The following is a 20121-nucleotide window of genomic DNA, read 5'->3' as shown; positions in this document are numbered from 1 at the left end:
AATGACGTTACAGAAACGATGAACTTATTTTAATATTGGTAACATTGCTCAATTATTGGCTCTATTTGTTGATGTCTTTGGTCCACCCTCCCAAACCCTCCCCTCATATTTGTATAACACAAATGGTAGTGTAGTGGTAAACAAACAATCTGCACTACTACTACTACAGCTTTAACCATAGACAATAAACCACATGACGTCATAAAACGTTCGAAGGCGGAAATTTGATGACGTATGCGAACGCACGTTTTTCGTTTTATTCAAATATCTAAAGTTTAAACCTTAATATCTCCCTTAGTTCTCTACAGATTTCAATAAGAAAGTTATCGATCGTCTTGTGATTTTTCATTTTAATTTATTAACCAATAAACCAACATCGTGACAAAAATCTATCCCAGTTAACTCCAAAATTTGGAAATTAAATAAACCCAGGATATCACAAGCAATGTAGGTACGTTAATCTGTATCAAATATGCCTAAACGCGTCTATCTGATCTGATATTGAGTAATATTTGTTGGTATGTAATAAATAATTAAGAATACAGTAACCAATAATGAAGCTTATTTTTTGATATCCTGAATTGATTTTTGATGTGAAACTTCTTAGGCGGCGTTTCGATAAATAATCAATCATTGGACGAGAAATGAGATTAAAATTTCAAGGTCGCATGAGAGAGAAGAAATTCATAATGCAGAGGGAAGGGGAAAGAGAGCTAGACATTCTGACGTCACGGGTTCGGAGCAAAAGAGAGCTACGTATGCACGACGATAAAAAGTGTTAGAATAAGATAATGTCCCGTATTTCCATTAAACGGTGGCCACATAATTTTAAATATTTTCTTTTTAAATATTTGTATAAAATAATTCGGTAAGGTGCACATTATGATTTCAAGGTAAATACTTTTGTTATTGTAATTAATTTAAACATTAGGATTCGGACCTAACATACAAATATATCAATTTCTACTTAATAAAAAAGCTTCTTCGTCTCACCAATAGATGTTACTAGTAAAAATTCTAGTGATTCTTGTACAATGTTTCAAAATTGGATCATATAAGTTTATAGAACTTCCAAGAAATTGAGTACTGTGGTTGTCAATCATGGGTAGAATTGGCGAATGTTACACGTTTGTAAAGTGATCACTTAAACCAGCCTATGACGGTCGTCAGCCCCATAAATGCCCAGACTTTTATATTCTTGTTCATCTGTGTTGAGATGTTAAAAAATAATATTGAATTTATTAATTCATTAGGTATGTTTGGATGCGAATAAGGGTATGTATTGTAGGCAAACAATAGCAATGTCCACACCAATAAGTTTATAGACACTTTATTTCATCCCAATTAAATATTTTCATAGACATTTCTTTTATGGTGAACTATTTAATCTTCATCTAACCCTTATACATACTTATCTAATGGTGCAGAGGTTGTCTTGATCGTGAGCAGCCCTACGCTTCTTGTACCAGCCTAGGGTCATATTAAATAAATGTTAGATTAAAAAAACATATGCAATTATTTTGACCCACTTTACTACGGAGGCGGAGTAAATATGTATTTGGAAATTGCAAATAATATTTTTGTATAAAATAAGGTATTCAAAAATATACTCAAAATTTGCTGGTTTTAACAAGATAAATTAAAAAGTAATATTTTTAATTTTCAGGAATACTGCTATTTAAGTAAAAATAAATGGTGACTTTGAATTGGTAGTGCCTTAACGAACTTCATTCACAGTAGTAGAATATAATACAGATTGTTATTGATAGAGTTTCATAAAAGTAGAGTTCAAATATCTATGAAATTACTAAGTTTCGATCCCTTTTTCATAAAAATTGTGTAGTCGTTTTAAAATACAAAAGGGTATTTTATATTTACAAAGTATACAGTGACATCTATCGCATTCGATATAAACAGATTTTTCTTCGATTTGGTTTGCGTCTGAGCTAGTTGATTATTTTATGTTTATTTTTAGGTATGAATAATTTTAAATCGGTGAAGGTACCTACCAAGGTTAATATAATAGGGTTACCATGCGTCCGAACGTGTCATCTTTTTATGCTTATGAAGCATGAATGTAAGTTTTGAATAAAAATACAATTTTTTATTAACAAATTTTATTTTGTTCTAATTCTTTTGAGATGCTCTTTTTTCTTTCTCTGTCTCTCACATTCAATCTCTCTTATTCTATATTTTGAAGTGATTTTTTTAAATCAAAGTTTTAGGAAATTAAATGAATTTTTTACCACTGTACTATGTATTGTTAGTTCTTATAATTATGGAACTAATTATTATTACTTTAATATTTTGATTCAAGTCCGCGATAAAGTCACTATTGGTCTAATAATAGTGCGTTCGGTAAAATAACAGCCTCGCGATCAGTATCTGTTATTAAAGAGCTTCAATCGAAGTGTTTTTAATGCGTTTTTACGATGTTAATGAGCAATCGATGTGTTTTTAGTGCGTTTTTAGGATGCTCAAAGAGCAATCGAAGTGTTTTAATGCGTTTTTACGATGTTTAATGAGCAATCGATGTGTTTTTAGTGCGTTTTTAGGATGCTCAAAGAGCAATCGAAGTGTTTTAATGCGTTTTTACGATGTTTAATGAGCAATCGATGTGTTTTTAGTGCGTTTTTATGATGTTCAAAGAGCAATCGAAGTGTTTTAGTGCGTTTTCACGATGTTTAATGAGCAATCGATGTGTTTTTAGTGCGTTTTTATGATGTTCAAAGAGCAATCGAAGTGTTTTTAGTGCGTTTTTACGATGTTTAATGAGCAATCAATGTGTTTTTAGTGCGTTTTTATGATGTACAAAGAGCAATCGAAGTGTTTTTAGTGCGTTTTTACGATGTTTAATGAGCAATCGATGTGTTTTTAGTGCGTCTTTATGATGTTCAAAGAGCAATCGATGTGTTTTTAGTACATTGGTCACTCTATTCCAACATTGCCCACTCTCGCCTACTTTATTATTTTAACAGGTGAATAACATTCATGGAAACGGTTTGAGATTTACGCCATTAGACTCTCATAACGGATTGTATAAATTGATTGTGAAAATGTGTACCTTTACGGTATCCTACCATCAATCATCAAGTCCAACAACTGGTGAACAGAAATAGCCCGGTTTGCTTCGGATTATATCACTGTCAACGTTTTGGAAGGCGCAAGTGACTGCACAGGCTATTAACAATTTTAGATTTTTGAACGAAAACAATTTGAGTTTGTGAATAGACGACATTCAAACAAGAAATATCTTGCGTCAGTTTCGAAGGGCGTGGAGATAAAATCGAACTTATTAAGATTTTAAAGGAAGCATGCTCGAAACAGAATAAAGTGTGGGCAGGAGGAAAGAAAGAAAACAGTTCCATGCATTTTTGTGAAGTTGAGAAAAAGAAAACTAACTAACTAACTAACCATCACGCCGCTACCCCGCAGGGGTAGGCAGAGAGAATAGAACGCCACACCACTCTGTCTTTGTAAACATTCTTCGCCTTTTCCACGTTCATGCATCTCCTCATACATACTCGCCGATTATTACGAGAAAAAGAAACTGTTTGGAATTTCTGATACAGTGTTGCAAAGGGCAAACCGTCGATAGACATAGTGTAAATTTATCGTTAAGTAAGGGATTATGAAACGATTTTTTTATTGAAAAAGGGAAATATTTGTGTTTTTATTATTTGCAAAAATACTTCAATTTAAAACTTTTTCTGTAAGCCTGATCGACTCATTATTAAAAATAGGTATCAAATTGTGATAGAGTGGGTTCGAACCCAGAAACTCTGACTCAAGAGTCCGCGACACTAACCACGGGACCACAACCCGACATCCATCTTCTTCTATCTTAAAGTCTAGATCAGTGGTTCTTAACCAGTGCTCCGCGAGCTTGTTGCAAGTGCTCCGCGAAATTATGAAAACCAAAAATTAATGTTGGCTCATTTACTGTGCGATTTGAGATGCAAATATAATGGCTAGATGGCAGCACCCTCCCAAAGTGAAGTTGTGTGCGCTCACCTCATAACAGCGGTCAAGATATCTTTGATTCTGTAGCATAATACTTAGAGCAATTAAAATATATATTTGGAGTTATATGTAGCAATTTATATACGGTGCTCCACCTATGGTAGGTTCTATGAAAGCATTTGTGACCTTGATTTGTGAACCTTGGCTTAGCAATTTGAATGAAGAAATGAGAGTAGCTATTTCAAATATTAGACCTAATATCGTTGAAATTAATAAAAGTCGACAAGCTCAGGTGCAACATTAAATCATTTTCGCCACAAAGAAGATTCAATGGAGTAATAATAGTCAGCACGCTCGGCCACCGTTCTGGGGGTCCCGGATTTGATTCCCAGGGGGGTCAAATAAATATAAGTGATTTTTTCACTCTAATATTTATTCAATATTACCCTGGACTGGTACCTGAAACAGAGGGCTAATCACTTTTCCTTCATGTTAACCTTCAAGATAACACTGTGTTTACATAATGCAGTGCCCTTTACACCATTGGGGTGCGGATAAGGGTTTGAATTGAATTGAAATCATGTTTTTATGTTTTTTTTCCTTAATGTAAATTTTAACTTGCTGTAATAAAATAATCAGTTTTATTTTTAATAAAATTTATCTTTGTATGTTTTTTGGATCTTTAGTTTTGGTGTACTGCGAATTTTTCTTATGATCAAAAGTACTGCCAGACAAAAAGGTTGAGAACTACTAATCTAGACCTTACGATACAGCCCTCCTCGTCCTTCTTTATTTTATCGATAAAGCTCAGCTTCGCATTATTTTCTTTTTAGCCATTCGAAAATCTATTATTATTATTATTAATTATTAACGTCATATTTGTCCGCCTCCTTAGTGTAATGGTCAGCAAGCTCGGCTACCGTTCTGGAGGTCCCGGGTTCGATTCTCAAGGGGGGTAAAATAAATATAAGTGTTTTTTTTACTGTAATATTTATACAATATTACCCTGGACTGGTACCTGAAGCGGAGGGCTGATCACCTTTCCTTCATGTGTAATAGATCAAAATAACACTGCGTTTATATGACGCAGTGCCCTATGCACCATTACGGTGCGGATAAGGGTTTTAAAATTAATTAATTAATTAAATTAACGTCATGTACGGGCTATTTTAAATACAAAAAACTGTCTTAAAATTTCCTTTATATGTAGAGGATGTTCAATACGACATTCTTCCCGAGTGAAAATACCCTATTATCACAATTAAATAATAAATATAAATATTTTATTATAACTTAATAATTATGTCTACCGGTTTCGAAGCTAGCCGCTTCTTTATCAAGACTAATTAATACTAGTATAAAGATATATCTTGATAAAGAAGCGGTTAGCTTCGAAACCGGTAGACACTATAATTAAGTTATAATATAATATTTATATGAGTTTTTTTTTAACAAAGTTACATTTTAATTATTAAAAAAAACTAGTATTTAAACTAGAAACGTTGAATTTTCCTTAAAAATTCCAATATTTAAATTAAATATCATTTATAAAAATAAATAAAATTCTGAATATTCTGATTTTTTTTGAGAACACATATCGATTTTTTTTTAAATAACTCAAATTATATAATAATAATAATCGTATCGTATTTAACAAGTATCGTATTTGGACACGCTCAAAATGCTGTGAATAAATTAACTGGTCAAATTGTGATAAAAAAAATCATGTTTTCAGTCGTTTCTCAAGTATGTGTTTATAATCCAGGATTCGGACCTCACATACAAATGGAAAGAGTTCCCACTTAACAAAAGCTTTCCACATCCCACCATATGTACATAGTTATTGTGAACGCACGCATACTGTGTTACGAGTTTGATTAATATATCTAGAAGTTTCAAGAATTTGAGTAGTGTGGTTTTCAATCATGGGTAGATTTGGTACATGTTTAAAAAAAAACACTTTTATAATACCACTTAATGAATTTCATTTTATTACACACGACTAGTTTTGAAAGGCGATTCAGTTGGCTTGGTCATGTACTCCGCATGCCTCCTGACAGCCTTCATCAAGCTTGCCTCTTTTACAAGGCATCAGGTTCGCGCCGCCCAGGACGACCACTGACCATTCGTCGGCAGTTCTCGTCAGAACTTAGGGACGCGGATCTGACTTGGGAGGATGCAAGGGAGCTGGCAGCCGACAGAAAAGCCTGGAGACAGTTTGTGGACTATATATGCACCACCTAGGGAGCAGATATGGTTTGATGAGTTTCGAAAACTGCAAATGTTTTCATCTACAGGTGAAAAGTAAATCTTTAAAAAATAATTAACCAACATGTCATTCCACAAAGTTAATGCCGAATCAATAAATAATAAAATTTGGTAAATGTTACAATTGTGTGAAGTGATCACTTAAACAGGCCTATGACGGTCGTAAGTCCTGTAAATGCTCAGACCTTTATATTGTTCTTCGTCGATGTAAGACGAGAGAGTGAATGGGTGTAGTATGTGGTCGTGTCGTGCGGGCAACCCGTCGGGCGCCGCGGCGCGCTGCGCGCAGGGACGTCCCGCCTGCCCCGGGCGCGGCGTCCTCCCGCGCCGACGGCGGACGGTAAAAATACTCGCGGCGGCGGCGGCCCAGTCAGCGGGCGGACTCCTTCGGAGCGCCATCCTCCTCCCGTGCATGGACCATGACGCCATTCGCTCCGCTCCGAACTGTCGACATTGGCATCGGCTAAGTGCCCCCGAACATTACATAAGTATTCAATAAAAAAATCGGCGCGTTTTTCAAAAGTGAAAATTTATTATGATTTATTTTTGTGCGCGAGCATTCCCAGCTAGAACATATTAGACTCTAGGCCAGGTAAACAGTTCGCTATGGGCGGGAACTGCTGCAAGTGCGACTCAGCCAAGAAGAGAACCGCGGCCGCTTCGTCCACCTGCACCGAGAGGTCAGTCCATCTCCTCCCCACTCTCTAGTAGTGAGGATGTCACGGGTTCAGTTCCCAGTTCAGCTGGCCTCTCGTCAGTCGAACTCCTCGCCTCTCTCCCTTCGCGTATTGCTGAATGTAGTAAGGATATTGCTGTATGTAGTAAGGATATTGCTGTATGTAGTAAGGATATTGCTGTATGTAGTAAGGATATTGCTGTATGTAGTAAAGATATTGCTGTGTGTAGTAAGGATGTCACGGGTTCAGTTCCCAGGAGTTCGGCTGACCTCTCGTCAGTCGAACTCCTTGCCACTTTCCCTTCGCGTATCGTGTGTCTTACCTACCACCGGAACGCTCTAGTTACATCCAGATGAATGCCGTAGCGAACAAAACCTATTGTTCCGCATTGTGGACTCGTCATTTCATAACTTTTAAAACAATACACGTAAACGCGCAAACGTACAGGAAACAAAACATGTTGAGTGTGTCCGAATGTTGGTTTTCATAGCCAGATTTACCCCATTTTTGTATAAACCATATCCTCTCCATATGTGGAGCATATGGAGTCCGCAAACTGTCTACAGGCATTTCTATCGGCTGCCGGGTCGCTTGCATTCTCCCAAGTCAGGTCCTTATGCCTTGAAAAAGAGGCAAGCTTGAAGGCTCTCGAGAGACGTGCGGAGTACATGGCCTAGCCATGTGACCAAGATTTGCAGCTCCTTCGCCTTACCTCTTCATTCCTCACAAAGTCAAACTCCCTTTATTTACCCCATTTAGGAAGTATTTATATATCTCAACATATGTAGGTGATAAAGTTTATCATGTCGGAAATATGGAAGTCTCGGTATTTACAGAGCTTACTACCCATCATTGGTTGGTAGCTGGCAAGTATTCACTGTATAAAGTTTGTGATATTCACAGCGTTTAAAGTGTTAACTTAAACCTAGATTAACGAAACGTCCATATTACCGTCTCGATCTTTTTATATGTCGAGATATAAATAAAAACTGGATTCAGCATATGTCTAGGAAAACGGTAAAATTCAAAATTGTCAGTGTTTATTTACTTGAACGTTACGTTAACGTTCTAAAGGTTAAATAAAATAAATACCAAAGACCTCATTTAATTTTAGGTTTTGTAACTTTTAAAAGAAACACTCATATAGTTTGTTTAGATATCTACTCGTATCTACCTGTAAACAAATCAGTATAAAACCACAGCTTTTATATACACATCGGTAAACTAACCGACTTTTCAGAAGTTTACAATATATACTCTTAAGCGCTTAAGAAACATTAAAAAATATCACTCAATTTATGTTGCCTTATTATTGTCTAAAAATACCACACATGTTACCCCTATTTTATAATGATTTTCTCTTCCTAACCCTTATCCGTACTCGATGGTGCATAGGGCACTGAATCGTAGCGCTCATTAATTGCATGAAGGCAAGGTGATGATCAGCCCTGCGCTTCTTGTAGCTGTCCTTCTTGTGTTGTCCAAGATGATATTATGTAAATAAATATGAGAGTCAAAATTACTTATTTATTTTGACATACATCGGAGCTCAAGACATCACTTTGTTTTTATGTTATTAAGGGTCAAGTTGACACTGCGTCGATGCAAACCGGTGCCCTATACACCATTCTGCGAGGATGGACAAAAAACTGCTGGAAAAAAATATGGGTATTTTGAGTCATTTCATAACTTCTACTTTTGACTCTTGTAGAAGTTATTTGACTTCAGGAACGGGTATCTTTTCTTCTTTTTAGGAGATATTTGCTTATTATGGAGAGCCTTATGGTTTTATGGGGGTTTCTGGTGATTTCTTAACTGGCCTAGACATTGGCTTTTATTTAAAATTCTTATTTTATATACTGCAATGGTGGGGTGGATTCGATTTGAGCATGTTATCGTTTAAATTGATGTAAACCATGAAATCAACAGGTTGTTATTAATTTTATATTCACATGTTAACTGTTGCGAAAAAAAATATTTTAAGATAATCGAAAAAACATTGCATCGGTATGTAATTGAATTCAGGAAGTCCAAAGTCTAACAGTGGAAGTCAAACTAGTAGCGCACAAAGAGTCCTGGAGAGTATGGAAGTGAAGCGTGGAGTTGCCAAAGTAAGGATAAAAGCAGGCTGAATGAAAATATATTTTATACAATTTTTTGACATCTCATCAAAGATGAAGTAGAATATGGAATTTTGGGCATTTACATGGCTGACGGCCGTCATAGGCTGGTTTATGTGATCACTTTACACACGTGTAACATTCACTAATTCTACCCATTATTGACAACCACACTACTCAAATTCTTGGAAGTTCTTTATGTATATGAACCAATTTTGAAACATTGTTCTTAAATCACTAGAACTTCACTAGAGACATCTATTGGTGAGATGAAAAGAAGCTTTTTATTGAGCAGAAACTCTTTTATTAGTATGTGACGTCCGAATCCTGGATTATTTGGTAATAATTTCTGTCTGGGTTGTCTTAAACAGCAATTCGAGTCAGTCTATTTTCTTACATTCTATTGACATGGGCATTCGAGGATCGTCTTCACTGTCTGCACCATCTGACTATATCCTCCGTGGTACACATTTCACGTATTTCTGTATTCCTTATTTGGTCTCTTAACGCGTTTCCGGTTATGAACCTCAATGTCCTCATTTGTGAAGTTCTTCGAAGAGATTCGGTTCTCGCTGTATCTGCTCTGGTCTCTATCCCATATGAGGATGTAAAATTATAGTACTGAACCGTTTATTGCTTTAAGATTTAACCATTTATTGGTTATTGCTTTTGATAGAACTTCAGTCAAGCCTGGGTATAAGAAAACCCAAGTCATCGGAACAATTTTCTATTTTAAAATGGTCTCCCTTTTGCAGAAGACATTGCGTCCTTTTATTGCAGAAGGCATTTTTTATACAGAAGGGTAAATAAAGTAAAGCTAGCTATTTATTCAAAGACGTTTCTTCAATTTCTCATCCTTACCCAGTGGTGTTTAGGGCTGTGCACCGATATGATGCACTGTTAACTTGATCGTTAATTGCATCGAGGCAAAATCATCTGTCCTGCACTTCACGTACCAGTCCGGGGTGAAATTAAATAAATATGATAGTGAAAATCACGTATATTTTTTTTACCTCCCTTGGGAATCGAGCTCGGGACGTACAGTACAGATTCGACTATATGTATATAGAAGGGCAACAGCTCTTTTCGGTACTTATACTATGAGGGCTTACTAAGTCTATACTATAAAGTCTAAACTATAATTCAATTCAAACCCTTATCCGCACCCCAATGGTGCATAGGGCACTGTATTATAAAAACGCAGTGTTATCTTGATCGTTAACACACGAAGGAAAGGTGATCAGCCCTCCGCTTCAGGTACCAGTCCAGGGTAATATTGAATAAATATTATAGTGAAAAAATCACTTATATTCATTTGACCCCCCCTGGGAATCGAACCCGGGACCTCCAGAATGGTAGCCGAGCGTGCTGACCATTACACTACGGAGGCAGACAAAAAAAAACTAAAAAGGTCTACTTATATGCACTTTTTTATACTTTGTAAACATGTTTCTTTTTTAATTAAAAAATAAACATTGCCGGGATGTACGCTTTTCCCAACTTAATGAGTTTGTCTGTAGTTTTTTTTTTCGAATGGCACATTACCGCCCTCGCTAGTGAAAAAGTGAAAGGTTACTTCCATCCTAATTACGTCACGCTATAAATTAGCCTAATTGCACGAGGAAGGGGTAGCGCTGATTGGGCACCGGCAGATTGATTTCTTGCCAGACGCATGTTTGCTATTGTACCTACACTGCGCCCATGTACACATCGACACACTTTCCGAATGGTGCAATACTGAATCAAGACCAGAAATAGACCGTTCCAAACCAGCTGGTGGTCCAATACTTTCTTTCTTTACTTTATTCAATACAAAAATAATCTAAATATCAACATGACAAATATTTACGTACTTACATTTTGATTCGCATGTAAAATAATGTTTTTTTCTTATATTTACTGGAAACCCTTTTGATAAATTCAATTTAATTTCAATTAAACCCTCATCCGCACCCGATGGTGCATAGGGCACTGTATCATTTAAAATTAAAAAGATTGAACAACATTTTGAGTGTGTCCAAATACTTGTTCACAAAATCTGGATTTCTCCAATTACAGGAGTTGTCTTCATATTATTTTTTGACATCTCATCAAAGATGAAGAAGAATATGGAAGTCTTAGCATTTACGGGGCTGACGTCCGGCATAGGCTGGTTTAAGTGATCGCTTTACACACGTGTAACATTCACCAATTCTACCCATTATTGACAACCACACTACTCAAACACTTAGAAGTTCTATTTGGTTTATTCTAATTGGTTCATATGGTTTATCCTAATTGGTTCATATAAATATAGAACTTCCAAGAAAAAAAACGAAAGATACGACGCGTGTGCAGATTTATTTACTTGTATAAATTATTATAGTTAATATCTTTGTAATTTTGAATTTTTTGTTGACTGCTTTCTTTTTTTTTCTTTTTCATTTAACCAAAGTAACAGAAGAGACAGAAAAAGTACAAAGATATTTCAAATCATAAAATAAACATGTCAGTTTATTTAAAATGGTCGATTTCTATCAAAGAATTCGCTGTCAAATGTTCCATTGTAATTTCGCAGTTTTTTTTACGAAACTATGTAGATAAAAAAACAACATTCAGCCGTTCTGCCACGAATGATATAATTTATTATATTATCTTCAGCCCATATTCCTGACCTCTGTCTATATTTAAGTTATGAAAGTGTGACGCTTTGAGCATTTTTAGGATAGATATTTTTAAATGTTAATCTAACACTGATTTTTTTGAATCTACTAAGTTGTATTTTATTCTTAAAAACCACAATAAAAATTAATTTCGCCTAGTTGTGGCATTTTTCACAACTTAGTAGACTCAAAAAATCAGTGTTTGATTTAACATTTATTACACAAATTAAAATTAAACGCCGAATCCATAATAAGAATTTTTTTATTTTTTTTACCAAACTTCGCACCCATCATATTTCGTTGATCAACATCTGAAGTATCCTATTTCCCTTAACGTATGTAATATTTTTTCTTATAACCATCTTTTGCCTTTCTTCCTTACAATCTCCTCTAGATTTCAGTCAGCAAAAAGCTTATAATCCAAAAATTTAATGGTTACTCGATATTCTGCTCGCAAACCGATAATTTTTGGCCAATTTTTGTTTCTGTCTAAAAACGTCTATTATCCGAGGTTCTATTGTGTGCATATCCCAAAAGCGGATAATCGAGTGTACAAGTATATCGAACTAGCCTTACTAGTAATTTGGGCAGTGGTCCATTACTGGATCTGGCTTCAAAGCTTTTCCATTATTTTTCCAACGAGTCTTTTAGCATTCAAAAATAATTCGATAAAAGCTTTAAACTAAAGAAAACACGAGAGGAATACGTTTTAAAATAACATTGTACACTATTATTATTATGTTAAATTTAAAAAAAAGCTGTTCTGTCGTACCTGCTTAGCTCAGTCGGACATATGAATTCGAGGAAAGTTAGAGAAATAAAATATTATTCAAAATGAATAAACTGAGATAAATTAATATACTTTTATTATTACAACCACATTATAAGACTCTAGTTAATTTAATATTATATATTCAGTTTTTTTTAGGTTTGAAATAGTGGAAAATTTATTTCGTATAAAACCTTTGTATTTTTTTTCCCAAAATTATATCTTCAACTATGTAGTTATGGGAGCTCCTTTAAGAACGGTAAAAAGTGTTTTAAAAAGTATATTTTGATCTATCGCAGGTAAAAAAACATGCTTTGAAAAAAGTTGTTAAAACATAATATGTTAAATAATGTTAAAATATAGCATAAAACATAATATTTATTATATAGATTTATAAAAACACGCGAGTATTTGAATGCAACTTTATATCTTAAAGTTTTAAACGAGTTAGTGAATAAGTTTCGCAGAATAAGAATTTAGAATAAAGTAACATTTTTACTTTTATAGATCGTGTACCTTTTCATATACACACATGAATATATATTAATTCAAAACACCAGTTTTTTTTCTTAAACTTTAAATGATACTACGTCATATTAGCTTTAGTAGATTAGATACTAACCAAGTGATTTTTGTGGAAATTTTGCGTAAGTATATAAAAATAGCTTCCTTTGAACACACACTATAAATTATTTCCAAATGCTATTTTTGTTGTATCGACGCTGGAAAGCGAAAATACTGGAAGCGAACATATTTAGAGATTTTTTTACTAAAGTGATTAAAGTTATTATTCATACATTTATAAATAAAAATGTAAAAGTTTATTTCTTTAACATCTTAAATCTTCTAAAGTTTTTCACGGCTTGCTTTGAAATTTTGACACGACGTTGCATTCGTATATGCACCTGTTTTTATCTATATACTCGTGTATATATATATATATATATATATATATATATATATATATATATATATATATATATATATATATACATATATATATATGTATACACACACACATATATGTATATACATATATATGTGTGTGTGTGTATGGTTGCTTTTCGTTGGTAGGAACAAGGTGGAAACAGACTTGATTAGAGTCCAGCCATAATATTTGTGATTATTTTATTGTACAACCTTTCTACTGCAAATTCTATAAATCTTCTACGGCCATGACCCGTAAGTCCCGTAAATTCCCGGAATCAAAAAATCACCGGATGTCAAAAAATAATACTTTATAATTTGTGTTACTAATATATACGCCTAAAATGTAAGTTTGTCTCGTATATGTTAATTATTGAATAAATTAAATTGAATCTAAGGGCATTAGAGGTAATGGAAAGCTGCCAATATATCTGGATTCCTCCTCCTTCTTAGGCCAATAAAGGTTGGAAACCTATGCCTTACACTATCCAGAATAACATTTTAATAACTTATTGTGCGTCCGCAATATGTTGAATTGTACTGCACTGTCTTTCAGTTTCGCAAGATGATCGAAATCAAAGCCGAGAAGACTTTTCCAGAATGAAACATTGGCTGAACTCTAGTTATAACGTCAGGGTTATAAATAAAATTATTGGATTGAGTTCGCTATGACATGGCGCTACATACATACTCGTAACTTCCGTTCAGCTGCGTGATACAAAAATACACATTTTACGGATTGTTTAAAGAAAACCGCTTTTTGTGCGAATAAAAAGAAGTGTTGAACATGTCTTTTTTGCTCTACCAATCATTGATTTTTCACCTTAAAGTTATCAATTATTGTTTAGTTATGATAGGTGTTTCAATAGAGATGAAGCATCTATTTTTAATAGGTCGTGCCAGGTCGTATTTAATCTTATTATACATTGTATTTTCATACTTAAGTAAAACGTATTTTGGGTATTTTAATAAAGACAAAGCATCAATTTTTTAATATGTCGAGCCAGGTCAGATTTATTCTTTTCAGACACTGGATATTCACACTTAAGTAAAACATATTATGGGTATTTTAATAAAGACAAAGCATAAATTTTTTAATATGTCGAGCCAGGTCGGATTTATTCTTATCAGACACTGGATATTCACACTTAAGTAAAACATATTATAGGTATTTTAATAAAGACAAAGCATCAATTTTTTAATATGTCGAGCCAGGTCGGATTTATTCTTATCAGACACTGGATTTCCACACTTATTTATAACATATTATTGTTATTTTAATAAAGACAAAGCATCAATTTTTTAATATGTCGAGCCAGGTCGGATTTATTATCAGACACTGGATATTCACACTTAAGTAAAATATATTATGGATATTTTAATAAAGAGAAAGCATCTTTTTTTAATATGACGAGCCAGGTCAGATTTATTCTTATCAGACACTGAATTTTCACACCTAAGTCAAACACATTATGGGTATTTTAACAAAGACAAAGTATCTTTTTTTTTAATTTGCCGAGCCAGGTTGGATTTATTCTTATCAGACACTGAATATTCACACAAAAGTAAAACATTTTATAGAAGGTTCAATAGAAAAAATATTATGTACAATATTTTTTAAAAGGTCAAGTCAGGTCGTAAGCCGTAGGATGCTAAGACTAACATCTTCGCTTCACATAAAAAGGATACATGGCTCGTATCAGTTAAGACATCTAACACATAATTTGTAAAAAATTAAACTATACTTATTTTACGGATGTGGCAGCTAAAATTAGTAAATGTTTTAAAATATACTAGGTGTACCCAGCCACCGCTGCTAAGGCTCAGTCTGGTTAAATGGAATAGAAAGAAAAATGAAAGCACACATTTCTAATATATCTAACATCACAATGCTTCTGGTATACATTACATAAGCAACTCTAAAAAGCACGCTGTCCGCCATATGTTTAATCTTGTACGTGTTGCTAAGTTCAACAGTTGGTTCAGCCATTGCAATAAAAAATCTGTTTTTTTTAAATAAATAAATATTTTTAAAAGTGAAATAAAAACACTCGTGTATTCAAATGCAAAGTTGTTTTAAAATATCAGAGCAATTGGTGAATTTTTAGACATTTTAGATTTTCAACACAGGAATATTTATGTAGACTTAGTGCCTTTATACATTATTCTTTATCAATGTATAGTAACATGAGATTATTTTTGATATTATAACTTTATTGTATATGCATAATATGATATATATTAACAGCTCATTAACGTTAAGAGAAATGTTCCCAATCTGATATATTGGAATATTCGTAAAAAAATACGTTTAAAATTTACGTAATTCTTGATGACGCACAAATTAAATAATGACTTGACCTGGATTATGACCAGGATTCGGTTCTGGTGATTCTAAGATGGGCCAATGCCTCCTAAATAACGAAAAGAATGACGTGCTGATACACGTGTGCTATTTATCGGTCACTTTGACGATCATAATTAAAACGCTATAGAAAATTGACTAAAATTTTCATTTACTTTTTGATTGAAGACAATATTAAATTAATTTAAACGTTTATACATTCGGGAGTTGTATTTAAAATATGTTATATTTATTTATTTAATCTTCGCGTACAGCATGAATATACATAAACTGGCTTATCGCTAAGTAGCAATAGCTTAATATTATGGTTTATATGTTTTAGTGATTTCCGAACTTTTTTGTCCGCTACCCTCATTACGAAAATAATCATAAATTATATATATATATATATATATATATATATATATATATATATATATATATATATATATATATATATATATATATATATATATATATATATATATATATATATATATATACATATATATATTTTGTATATATATATATATATGTATATATATATATACATATATATATTTTGTATATATATATATATATATATATATATATATATATATATATATATATATATATATATATATATATATATATATATATATATATATATATATATATATATATATATATATATATATATATATATATATATATATATATATATATATATATATATATATGGCGCTTTAAATCGTCGCGTATAAGTTCCTCTCTTTTCCTTCACTTCCGTGGTGACGGAATGTATAGCTCTTTCTCTTTTCGTTTCATCTTTCTTCTCTGTCATGTCTTTCATCTCGAACTCAATTCTCGTTCAATTATCGATCTTAATATTTTTTCTGTAATAAGTTTGTACAAGTACGGAAACCTTCACCTGTTATTTTGCTTTAATGAACGCCCCATTACAATTGTTAAGTTCCTCACCGAAACGTTACATTCTCATTATAAATGATTTTAAGTAAACAGGAATTCTAGCTCGTTAAATTGTTACATTTTGGTGCGATTTCATATTGTTTTAACACAGGATTGATAACGATTTGTCACAACTTTAAGTAAGATTTCGATAGAATACAGTAAACAGAACAAATTTGCATTTAAAGGATTTTTTGTGCAATATTGAAAATGTAACTTTTTGGCGAGGACCTCTACAATTGAGTCTTCAAATAATAACAAAATAAAAATACAATATAATCTACCAAGATTTTTCTTTTTTTTAGTTGTTGTTATATGTACTTTTTACAGAAGGCACTGGATGGGCGCTTTTCCCAGACAAGACAACAGGAAAAATGTCTCTATTCGACCTTGGCACCCAAAGTATATTTATGCCACGCTTTCGAGAGAACTGCATTACGTATATGAGGACATTCTTTGTGTCATTCATTATGACAACTATGCGATCAAAAATATTTTGAAAATTAAAAAATCTACCCCCATAGTTAGCGTGTTTAGCTACCGTGATTGACGTCTTGGGTTCTATTCCCAGAAGAGTAGAGTGAATATAAATATTAGTGATTTTACTCTCTAATATTCATTTAATGTTACCCTGGACTGGTCTCTGAAGTGCAGGAGTGATCACCTTGCCTTCATGTTACTAACGATCAAGATAACAGTTCATCAAAATTATGCATTACCGTATGCACTATTGGGTGCGGATAAGGGTTAGAAGAAGAATAATAAATAAAAACTCGGGTGATATTTTAAATTTATTGTTTTTTCAAAATTTTACTGTCATGTGTTTCTTGTTATGTCGCTCTCAGCAATTAAATGCAATCAATTAAATATCAAAAATTGATTTACTGAACATTTCGAAATTTTAACTCTACGTTACATATTAATTACAGGTATAACACGCGTGTGTTATACCTGTGACAGGTAAAAGCAAGTTTTTTTGAAATAGGATTTCTATAACCCAATGACAACGTCATCTGTTGAACAGAGCAGCATAATAGCGCAATACTAAACATTGGTCATGGCAGACAGCGTGCTTCTTGACATATGATGTTACTTAACATTTTCAATGTTGTTTCATAGATTTTGAAATTAGTAACAAAACATTGTGTATGGAGGTGAAGCATGGAGTTGGCAAAAGAATAATGAATTATCTTCATTTAGGAGTTATTTTACATTATTTTTGACATAAATCATCTAATAATTATTTTTAAAAATATATGTAGCGTATGTGAGCGGAAGAACAGAACGAGGACGGCTGAAAAAGACTTGGCACGATCAGATCAATCAGAACCTAAAAACTGGTGGTATCAAAAGTCTGCGTAATCGGAGGGCATATATGACTAGATGTATGGATGTGAAGGAAGCGACAGGAGTGTGTGTCAGGACAGAGGAGTGTGGCGTTCCATCCTTTCTGCCTACCCCTGCGGGGAAAGGGCGTGATGATAGTAGTAGTAGTAGTAATTGTTTTTAACTAACAAACTCTAAACAAGATTCCTATATTTATCATTCATCAAAATTGGTCTAAGATGAATGTGGGAATTCGATTTCTACTCGGCATTGTCAGCACTGAGATTGCGTACATAGTAAGTCGATATTCATATCGCGATGTGTGCCAATTATCAAATTTATTTATCTCAGAATTGAGCTTTCATCTTTCCCTTTTTCCCTTTTCCTCCCTACCGTTCCTCTTCCAGGTTTTTATATTAAATTAAATATGTGAAATTATTAAAATGGAATCTGGAATAAAATAATATGCAAAAAAAATATGTTTGATTTTTTTTTAAATAAATGTATAAAATTTTTGTAAAAAAAATAACAAGAGGGTTAATTTGTTGGCGTGTTTGCAGGAGCCGCGCCGATGGCGCGCTCGACGCGCGCTGGACGGCGTCCGCCGAGGGCGCCCGCGCGACGCTGCGCACGGAGAGCGCCACGCTGGCCGACGCGGGCGAGTACGTGCTCAGCTCGGGCGCCAGTCCGCGCAAGCGAGTGCGCCTGGAGGTGCGCGCGCGCGGCGCCGCGCCCGCGGACGCTACGCCCGCGCGCGTCGGCGAGCCGGCCTTCCTGCGCCGCCTCACCGACCTGGCCGTCAAGGTCGGCACCAGGACGCGCCTCATCGTGGAAATACAGAGCGACACCGAATTACAAGTGAGACCTTCTTCTTCTTCATCTTTATGAGCCCTCTGACCTCCATATAGGCCTCTTTCCCTTTTTTCCATTTCCTCCGGTTGGTTGCTGCTTGCAGCTAGTTTTCACCCCCCACAGCGATAATGTCGTCACTCCATGTCTTTTGGGGTCTTCCGACACCTCTTTTGTTCTACAACAAATTATATGAACACGAATTCCAAGTGAGTTCATTCTTATTTTTTAAGATGATAAACATACGCTTGAAATTAAACAGCGTCAATTCCATTTTTGATTAATGTTTTATTTAGTAAATACCACTATTTCTGAAAATCTACTGTGACACGTGTTTCGATGCATTCCGCATTATTTTCAAACACCATATTTGAAGCTAATTCTAAATTTTAGAGTTGGGTCCTTGGGACGTTGAAGGTTGAAGAGGGAGTAGTAGCTGTTTCTTATTTTTATTTATTAATTTATTTTTATTTCTTATCAGTGGGAACATAGACTTAAGTCATTGTCATATTGTTAATTATGGGTTTATTGTTATTTATATTTTTATGAATTTCTATTGTTTCAAAATGTTATGGCTTTTCGTATTAATTATTTTTAGGATTTATACGGAAAATTCAATGTTTCTAATTTCAACACAAGTCGCAATGTTTTATTTATTTATTTAATAACTAACGCCTTAATAACATCACGCCTCTTCCCCGCAGGGGTATTGAAAGCTGTCCCACCGCATTCCCAGATTTGATACAGAAGCATTTAGGCTTCCTGACAGATCTGCTCTTGTAAAGCATTTTTTTTACTAAGTTGTATCTAATTGTATCCCGATTTTATTGTGAATTCACAAATTTGTGAGGCGAATGTAATTTAAAAAAGGAGCAGAGGAAGACCGATAAAAGCTTGGCACGATCAGGTAGGCCAAATACTTGAAAGCGGTCAGGTTAGGAGTCGAAACAATCTGCGGGTATGTATGAGAAGATGCATGAACGTGGAAGAGGCGAAGAATGTTTGCAAAGACAGAGGGGTGCGGCATTCTTTTCTCTCTCCTAACCCTGCGGGGAAGCGGCGTGATGGTTAGTTAGTTAGTTAGTTAGTATGATAGTATTCTTTGTAAGTAATTTGATAATTTTTGGGGTACTCGCGTATTATAATATAAAGCAAGAACGTGAAAAAAAGTAAAAATGCACTTGTATGTTTAAAATAAAAAGGTTTAGAATAAAAAAGTAAAGACATGGTAAAAAAGGCAGTAAGAAATATCAATTCATATAATTCAAACTTATCTGCAATACAA

The 20121-nt window shown here is 33.9% G+C and overlaps 1 protein-coding gene across 3 annotated transcripts in view; it reads left to right on the top strand.

The window, feature by feature from the left end:
- Positions 1 to 20121, top strand: part of LOC148311314 (uncharacterized) — a 124454-nt gene that overhangs the window by 9424 nt on the left and 94909 nt on the right. For 2 of the 3 annotated variants that reach the window (XM_088256876.1, XM_088256874.1), the window contains exon 2: positions 18548 to 18845. In XM_088256876.1, the coding sequence (XP_088113002.1) occupies positions 18548 to 18845 (298 nt within the window). Of the gene's footprint in view, positions 1 to 6599; positions 6912 to 18547; positions 18846 to 20121 lie in introns of those variants that run through there. The other variant, XM_088256875.1, reaches the window with a different exon arrangement.

Source organism: Brachycentrus maculatus, unplaced genomic scaffold (genome assembly GCF_059751285.1).
Source record: "Brachycentrus maculatus isolate JH-2025_06_01 unplaced genomic scaffold, ASM5975128v1 h1tg000068l, whole genome shotgun sequence".
In the NCBI taxonomy this organism is placed as follows: Eukaryota; Metazoa; Arthropoda; class Insecta; order Trichoptera; family Brachycentridae; genus Brachycentrus; species Brachycentrus maculatus.
This window is presented reverse-complemented; position numbering and strand designations above follow the sequence as displayed.